Source organism: Malaclemys terrapin, chromosome 14, assembly GCF_027887155.1.
Source record: "Malaclemys terrapin pileata isolate rMalTer1 chromosome 14, rMalTer1.hap1, whole genome shotgun sequence".
NCBI lineage: Eukaryota > Metazoa > Chordata > Testudines > Emydidae > Malaclemys > Malaclemys terrapin.
This window is the reverse complement of record NC_071518.1, coordinates 36,038,394-36,047,587: the sequence shown is the minus strand read 5'-3', so window position 1 is coordinate 36,047,587 and position 9,194 is coordinate 36,038,394. Positions and strand designations below refer to the sequence as shown.

The 9,194-nt window shown below is 50.3% G+C and overlaps 1 protein-coding gene across 3 annotated transcripts in view; it reads right to left on the bottom strand.

Annotated features, from left to right (window-relative positions):
* Positions 1 to 227: 227 nt before the first annotated feature.
* The window catches only part of NLRC5 (NLR family CARD domain containing 5), an 87,119-nt gene continuing 78,152 nt past the window's right edge, over positions 228 to 9,194 (bottom strand). For all 3 annotated transcript variants that reach the window (XM_054048517.1, XM_054048519.1, XM_054048516.1), the window contains 4 exons: positions 8,765 to 8,848; positions 6,974 to 7,057; positions 5,002 to 5,085; positions 228 to 2,436 (listed from right to left, as the gene is read on the bottom strand). In XM_054048517.1, the coding sequence (XP_053904492.1) occupies positions 2,355 to 2,436; positions 5,002 to 5,085; positions 6,974 to 7,057; positions 8,765 to 8,848 (334 nt within the window). In that variant the 3' untranslated portion in view covers positions 228 to 2,354. The remainder of the gene's footprint in view (positions 2,437 to 5,001; positions 5,086 to 6,973; positions 7,058 to 8,764; positions 8,849 to 9,194) is intronic.

Here is a 9,194-nt window from a genome sequence, read left to right as displayed (position 1 = left end):
GGATTGCTCACCATGCACCATGTTTGTACCGCACTAGCCTAGCACAATGGGACCCCATTCTCGGTTTCTCTCTCAGTGCTATCATAATAAACATGATTAATAACAACATTGGCTTCACAATGTTTTGACCCCTATGCAGCTGTTGTGCATTAATGCCCAAGCACCAGAAAGTGAAACGGACTAGAAACAGAACACGAAAGTAAGTCAAACAGCTTCAGAATCCCAGGCGCTCTTATTTATTCAATAATCACACATATGCTCTCATTAAAATGCATAAAAATATGTACAACAGTGAATGTTTCCAACCAATGAAAGAGGAAAATAAACTGGAGTAGAATCTCAGCATGTCCAAATGTAGAAGTTACAGTGTTATCAATACAATGATAAAACAGGCAAAGAAATCTGTTTTTACAAGTGCTATAATTTGTTTTTAGAATTTTTGTTTTACTGAGTGGGTGCTAAAAGCACAGAACTTCTGCAATAGCTGTTTTTGAAGGTGACAAAACTGTGATCACAATTCAGTGCACAACGCTGCCAACGCTGGAAGAAACCAACTTGACTTTTAGGTTCCCAGCCTGAGTGTCATCGGTTTTCAGGCCAGAAGGGACCATTAGAATCAGCTAATCTGACCACCTAAACTTCTGGGAGGAGACCATGTAGGCAGAGAATAATTAATGTGTCCCACACATGTTCTCAGAAACCTGCTAAGGGCAGAACTCAAACTCACACAAACGCTTCTTGGGTTCAGTAGCCACAGCAGGTCACCCGGAGTCACTCAGCTGCAGTTTGCTAGGCTGGCAGTTAGAAAAATCCTATTTTCACTTGTAAACGAAGTAAATTCCATCTGGAAACACGGAAAGGAGATACAACCCAGATCCACCAAAGCACGTGCTTAACTTTGAGCGCATGCTCAAGTCACACATGCTCAAGTGCCTTACTGAATTTGGACCTAAATATGGAAGCTCACTGGTGACTTTGGGCTCCCCTGCCCCATCCCTTTTCAGAGTATAACCACGCTGCAACCAAATGAGTCATAAAAATCAAAACCAAATATGCACCTTGGGAAACTTAACACTGATCTTTCAATAAAAACAATCACTCCCCATACTTCATTGAATAGTGGGAACCAGCAGGACATGTGCTCTTCACTTATCAGCACTCGTCATTGCTAAAAAATGCTTCTTTTAATACAACAGAATGCAGCAGCCAATCCAAACCACGGCTGTAAACAAGTCGATAAATAAACCCATTTCATTTCAGAGATTAAATATTTACAGTACCAAACGTACAAGTCAGCCACATTGCAATGAATGGGTATAAATAAGGTGCTCCGCATGGCTCCCATCCTGCCACTGGATATGCATGGACAGAGCCTTTGACTACATGCTCACACAGATCAGATCGCAGGATTGGGCCCATGTAGCGATTGCAGCATTTCATCCAAGACCACGCAACTCCCCCTTCACCTCAAACAGGTTAGTGCAATTTCAAATAGAGGGCCCCATTTAACATTCCAAGCCCAGTGAAACAGTTAAAGCAGTATGAAAATATCTTTCTCCTGGAATAGCTTTCTCCTGCCCCCACCCTGAAATACCTCTCACACTGTATTTACAATTTTGTTCTATGCCATTTTGCAGCCTCCAGACTTTGCTCATTATGAAACAGTTATTTTCTCATTGAAACTTGATCTTTACGCGATCAAAATGTGAAGATTGATCTTTGATTGCTTGACAATAGGCTGATGTTCACACAGTAGTGTGCAGAATCAAAACAAAATGCCAAGCAGTCACCGGTTTGTTGTGAATATTTTGCCCAGCCTTAGAAATGATACTGGTCTGAGGGAAACATACACCATATTCAAACAACACATTGGAGAGTATTTGCAATAGGGTGTTAGGTTCTAGCTCCTCACACTGAGATGCAGAGTTCTTCTGACTCATCCTGGTATCAGGTGTTATGGTCCTGTATAAAGATACAGAGCTAGTCTTCTGACTCACCCGGACTGCCAGATCCAGTGGATCTTACTGGCTTCAAACCAGGAGTATAAAAGATTAAATCTCTCTTTGAGGTAGATGGGAACTAAGGCCAGGAACAGAGAGGTCTTGCAGGGAGTAACATCAGAATAACCAAACTCAGGAGGAAGCTTAGTTTGAGGTTTATATAATAGTCAGAGTTACCTCTGTGTTCTAAGAGCAGGGCTAGAATGCCACATGCTTACAATATTTATTTTTAGAATTCTGCTTTCTCTGTTTCTCTAGGCTCCTTTTCAGTGCAATTCACCAGGATAGCAGTAGTGGTACCTGGCTTACCTACTCTACCAAATCAGCTCTTAGTCATTTAATGTTCTTCCTTTATTAAAAGAATGAGAAATGCAATCTTGCATCTTGCTTCGTAAGACTTTCTTCAATGTTCTTGGGTACTGGATTGTTCCAGAGCCTAAAACGACATCGCATGGGTTATTAGTGGTTCGAAATATCCCCAGATACCTTCCCTCCTTCCTGCTGGGGTGCAGTTCATAACTGTCTACTCCTAATCCACAGGGGCTGATTGGTGAAGGAGGCCTGGGCCATTGGCATGCAGGCCCAGTGGTGAGAGGGGCCTGGGGATAGCACTGCTTCAGAGGCAGAGCTGCAGCTGGCGTTGGGCAGCACAACGGCTTTTTACCTGCCAGTTGGGGTGGGATGAGTTGTCTATCTTGGGGGAGAGATTTCTGATTCGAAAGACGAGGGTTTATTGTGGTATCAGAAGTGGGAGGAAGAGCTGACCTAATAAACCCACAGAAAAATATTCCAAAACATAACGAGAGGGAGAAAGCTGGGATGTGGTCATTCCTAGGTGTAGCAGGGAACAGCCAGTTATGCAGGCGTGCCCAGCGTGATACAGCAGCAAAAGAGACCAATGCCGTTTGGACCAGCTTGTGCAAAGACAAAGACGGGAGGGGGGGCGGAGGGGAAGTGGGTAGGGGAGGGAAGAGTCTCTCTCTATACAGCTCTGCTGTGACTGCACTTGGCATAACCATGCTCCGCCCTGGGGGCCCCGTTACCAGGCGGATATTGTCAAATCGGAGGGAGTTCCAAGAACAGTAACAAGAATGATCACAGGGCTGGAGGGACTAGGGAAGAGGTTAAAGGGAGTTCAATACGTAGAGCTTGGCTAAGCAAGGACTCAAGCTGGGGGAAACAAAGGGGTCTCCAAGCATGGGAAGGATGTAGACACCAAGAGCGAAGATGGGTTGTTTGGGGGAGAACACAAGGGAGTACAACCGGGTGTAACAAGATGTAGAAATATGGAAGGGAAAATGCAATACCAGGATACGCTTCCTGACAGTGAGATGTATGAAGCTGTCTAATAGCCTCCCCAGGGGAGTGGTGGGAGTCCCATGGAAAACCAGAGCAACAGAAAATGCATGATAAGGAGCAATCTCACACTGGGTGAAAGGATGGGCTAGATGGGACGTAGGCGGTGGTGTTGTAGCTGTCTCGGTCCCAGGATATTAGAGATAAGGTGGGTGAGGTCATATCTTTTACTGAACCGACTTCTGTTGGTGAGAGAGACAAGCTTTCGAGCCACACAGAGTAGGGTTACCATATTTCAGCAAGAAAAAAAGAGGACGGGAGGAGCCCCGCCCTAGCACTGCCCCTGCCCCTCCCACTTCCCGCCCCCCCAGAACCCCCAACCCTCCCCCCGTTCCTTATCCCCTGACTACCCCCTCCTGGGACCCCTGCCCCTAACTGCCCCCCAGGACTCCACTCCCTATCTAAGCCTCCCTGCCTCTTGTCCCCTGACTGCCCCAACCCTTATCCACACCCCCACCCCCAGACAGACCCCTGGGACTCCCACGCCCCATCCAACCACTCCCCACCCCCTGACAGCCCCCCCCGAACTCCCAACCCATCTAAACCCCTCTGCTCCCTGTCCCCTGACTTCTCCGATCCCTCTCCCCACTCCTGCCCCCTTGACAGCCCCCCCCGAACTCCCAACCCATCTAAACCCCTCTGCTCCCTGTCCCCTGACTGCTCCGATCCCTCTCCCCACTCCTGCCCCCTGACAGCTCCCCCCCAGAACTCCCAGCCCCCTACCCCCCGCTCCTTGTCCCCTGACTGCCCCCTCCTGGGACCCCTGCTCCTAACTGCCCTCCAGAACCCCACCCCCACCTAAGACTCCCTGTTCCTTGTCCCCTAACTGCCCCCTCCTAAGACCCCCCCCAACTGCCCCCCAGGACCCTACCCCCTACCTGTACCCTGACTGCCCAAAACTTTCTCCACTCCCCCCAAAAAGCCCCCCCCCCCGTTTCTTGACTGCCACCTCCAGAACCTCCCTGCCCCCTGACCTCCTTACCCTGCTGCTCAGAACAGGGTGTTGGGCTCTGTGCAGCCGAGCCGGACACGTGGCTGAGCTCCCCAGCACAACAAAACCCGGTCCCTGGCCCTGCACAACAAAACCCGGTCTGGCCCTGCACAGTGCTGCCGGACTGGGCTGCAAGGGAGCTGCCGGCTCAGAATGCAGGGCGGATCCGGCTCCTCTACAGCTGCTCCTGAGTCCAGCCCGGGACTTCCCTGCAGCCCTCCCAGCCGCTCGCTCTGCTCTGCCAGGGGGAAATCCCGGACATTGTGAGTGCTTTACAAATTCCCCCCGGACGCTATTTTTAGCACAAAAAGGAGGACATGTCCGGGTAAATCCGGACGAATGGTAACCCTAACACAGAGCTCTTCTTCAGGTCTGGCCCAGCAGAAGTTGTTGCAATAGAAGATATTACCTCACCCACCATGTCTCTCTGGATGGGAACTCCATCACTTATTGCTATGACTGCTTCTGAGAAGGGCGAGCTACTCTGCGGGGAATAGTCGGTCTGGGAAGCCCACAATGTTTTTAGGTCTGGGCCCAATTTAGTGTCCTAATCCACTCCAGCGAACCTAATGCTGACTGGCCAGTGGGGCGCCATCACCCTTACAGAAGTGCTACTGCCCCCAGACCCTGGTGCCACCTGAGATGCGCGCTCACCGTATGACTTGAATTCCACAACACTTGGCGAGCTCCTCCGCTAGCTTTGTGGCACCCCGGGCTGCAATGCGGTTATTGTCCAGACTTTCAGAAAGGGAAAGAGAATGTGCAAATGGTTTTCAGAACAGGCTAGGAAAAGATCGGCTAAGCTTCTGCTATGTACCACAGGCTGCAATGCTCTGCAACACGGGGCAGGTTCAGAAGTTCTCCTTCCTCCTTTCCCTGTTTGCAAAAGCAAAGGGCACCGCGGCTGTTCACCATGGCCTGAGATTTGCTAGCATGGACCCCTGCATTTATGCAGAACCTCAGTGGATCCCACTCCAGGATCAGTGCCAAGGACTGTCAGGAACGGACCCCCTTGTTGCAAACACGGCCTTCTTGCTAGTGCCTGTGGGCTTGTCTCCACTGCAGCAGTTGGCTGGAGGGAAGTAGGCTCCATTTTGAAGTGTGGCGGCTCTCGCTGGAGTTACTGGACTCAAACTAGCCTAACCACATATCAAAATACTGGGAGTTACACAGAGCGACTGGATTAGCAGCACACACTGACCGGATTAGCTCTGATAGCTGGCGTGGTGGCATCCCCACTGCATCGCTAGCTTAAAGCACCACTTGACTCTCGCTAGAGATTTTTGTGTGTGGATGGGAGTTGAATTAGGGGTAACACCCAAGCTATAATTCCAGTTAACTGTGCTGTGAAGACAAGCCCTGAGTCACGGCCAGTGAAACTGAGCATGTAACAGCCTAAGGCTATGGCTACACTCGCAGATGTAGAGCGCCGCCCTCGGAGACCGCAGCAGGGAAAGCGCTGCCGTGTGTTCACACTGTCAGCTGCAAGCGCACTGGCGTGGCCACATTAGCAGCTCTTGCGACGCCACAGAGAGCAGTGCATTGTGGTAGCCAGCCCAGGGTGCAAGTGGCTGCAGCGTGCTTTCCAAATGGGGGGGGGGGAGGGTGGAGCGTGTTGTGTGTATGTGGGAGGGGAGACTGTGTTTTGGGGGGCAGAGTGTGTCAGCATGCTGTCTTGTAAGTTCACACAGCGGCAGGGGGAAACCCCGACATCAGCCCCCATCCCCCGCCTCCCTCTCTCACACACACACGCACAAACGCCTGCCTCTGCAGCAGGAGCGTTCCACAGTAACGGGTTGCTTTGTGTCCTGGCAGATAAGGAGCCGGCGGTCAGAAACGGAGCTTTGAAAGGGGATATCTGCATGCCTGCCGCCGAGTTCAAAACAATGACCAGAACGGCCACTTGACTTCAGGGAATTATGGGACGTTTCCGGAGGCCAATCACAGCGCAGTAATGCAACACGTCGTCCACACTGACACCCGGGCGTTTCAGCCAGGGCGCAGCACGCTTTATGCTTCTCATGGAAGTGGATTAACCAGGAGCCTCCAGCGGCTGAGTCCAGGTGCTCTACGTGCCTTGCCAGTGTGGACACCTCAGGAGTTAGGGCGCCCGGGGCTGATTTAATGCACTCTAACTTGCAAGTGTAGCCAAGGCCTTAGAAACCAACTAATGCTTCCTTGGCCCCAGATGAATGATATGGGAAAATGAAACAAACATTTAATAATGAAAAGTAAGTTTAACTACATCCATTTTATGGTGAAAAACCTCAAGAAAACTCCTTGTTGAGCCAAATCCTCTCTCTCTCTCTCTCTCCTTTCATCGTAACTTTGAATCTCACCTCGTAGTCAACAGATATTTCTTTAGTGAATATAATTACATGTTTACCTGCAGTGCATTATTGAGCTATTAGATGTCTTTCTGCACTGTGTAGAGTTCTAGGCATAGTTTGGTCCCTGGTAAACAAAGCAGACTAAGCAAGAACTCAAGCTGTGTGGAAGCCTATTTTCTTGTGTCTACAGTTTATAGATATTTCCTTTGACAAATGTCTCCTATTTAATAAGGTCTGTGATTCCATATATGGAAATTCCCCTGGGGCAATACTTGATATTGCCACGTCACACTCACTCTAGCATCCTCAGCCTTGCCATTCGCGGGAGAACCGTGGCCAGCTCCAGGGCACCTTCATCACCAAGACTGTTCCACGACAATCTAAATAAAACCAGAAACATCAGCTGGTTGGTCACCTGAGGCAAATGAAAGCATAAGCCCCAGAGATACAGCAGCAGCGCTTTGGTGCAGTCTCCATCGCATACTAGCACAATGATTTTGGAGAGCCAAAGTCATACAGTGAACCACAAGATTTTAGCAAGGGAAAGCGTTTATTTTGCTCTGACCCTAGGGGGATATTTTCCCCGTCACAGCCTCGGGAAGTTTTATTTCCCCCCTGCTTTCTACTCTTCCCCTTGAGGAACTACCTCATGGCCACAATATCTTCCTATGCAAGACAGGACTCCACAGAACTGAGTGGGGTGCTGCTCATTCTGTGGGCCAGCTGGCCCGGGGAGTGAGAGACTAATCAAGATTCAGGTCTCCTGTACATCAGCTCAGAACAGTAGAGCGAGGCAGCTCCTTGGTCTGTTCATGGTGTTAAACTGTCACAGCAGGCGGTAGATAATGGGGCCCACAACAGCGCCCGTTAAATTCTCCGACCTGCCCTTTATTCTGAGGTCTGTATAACAGGATTTCATGTGACCTTTCAGAGGATGAGAGTTTTTGCTTTCTGGTTTGTCACCGAGGGAGTTTTTGTCCTGACTGGAAGGGGACAGGCTCAGACTCCAGCTGTCAGCACCCGCTGAGCAGGGGGACGTTCCAAATGGCGTAGCGGTGAGACTCTATGAAAATGGGGGGTTTGTTGCAGTAACCGCAACTGTTAGTCGACAACACAACGTTTTAGAATTGCTGCAGATTTCCACACTGCCAGCCCTTGGATGCTGCCATCCGCGGCACAGACTAGCCCTTCTGCAACCAGCTCCGTGCACTTGTGGCAGGAAACTGCAGCTCTTACAGGGGGGCAGGGTATGCCACTGCTGCCTCTGGGGCAGGGGTGCCCAGTCCGTGTGCCCCTGCCTGCTCCGGGTTGCAGTGGCAATTCCCTCCTGGGGGGGGAGGAAGCCGGGCTGGCAGCAGGGCAGAGTTGTGGCTTTGGCGTGATTACACCATTTATTATAAAATCGGGACATTTTGCAGGATCGGGGCCTTATATTGTAACAATTTCCTGGCCATTTAGGGAATTCACAAGTGTTACTCTGTTGCACCCCATGGCCACTCAGAGCTTCCCGGTGACAGAAGGGTTAGAACTCAGGACTGCCTGCTCCAAAACCAGAAACTGATAACACTGCAGCTAAAGGAGACTCTTCCTTACCCGCTAGCAGTATAGGGGCTGTGACACATAGCTGAGCAGTTCTGATTCCATCCAATGGAAGTCAGTGACACGCATACACAATAACCAGTTCAATACATATCATCTGAGTGATTGTGAATGTAGAAAGTCAGCTGCGAGCCCCTGCTAGACGGTTAGGGAATTGTTGTAATGTACACTGTGCTCCCGTTCTGATCTGGTAGTTTTTCATACCCACTTTACAACGGGGCAGGGCAGCAGAGAATCCAGACCAGTAACCTGCTTCTCTCGCTCTCACACGAGATGCCATGATGCCGGCAGTAAGGGGCGTCCGTTAAAGAGGAAGGTTTGGGTTTCATTTCCACTGACCCGCAATTTCCATTCAGGTTTCAATAAGATACCACGAGAGCTAGACAGGAATGAACGTGCACAGTAACCAGAAGACAGGCAGGTGCTAACTAGTGTGAAATGGATATTCGGGCCCCGAGGCGAGATATATACCCACGCCCTGCACTCACATGATCTCTTCAATGACGGGACAACGACTGAAGCCGAGGGCAAGATGTTTGGAAACGCCATCGCTGATTCCACAGAGTTTCAGTCTAAAGGGAAGCAGGATTTGGAAACACAAATAGAATTGCTGGTCCACACGGCCGGCAGGCAGTTTATCGCAGGAAATGTCAAGGACTCCATTCGCCTGTCTGGAATCCCCTTGGGAACATCTACGCCATGTTTTACAACCCATGGCAGCACACCTCGGAGCCCGGCTCTACGGACTCCGGCTCGTGCTGCTGCACTGAAAACAGCTGTGTAGACACTGCGGTGAGGGCTGTGAAACCTACCCCACCCCTAGGCTTCGGAAACCGAGCTCCAGTCCGAGTGTCTACACAGCTGTTAGAGGCCCCACTCTTTGGGTCTGAGAGAGGCAGGGAAAGTGACTGTATTCCG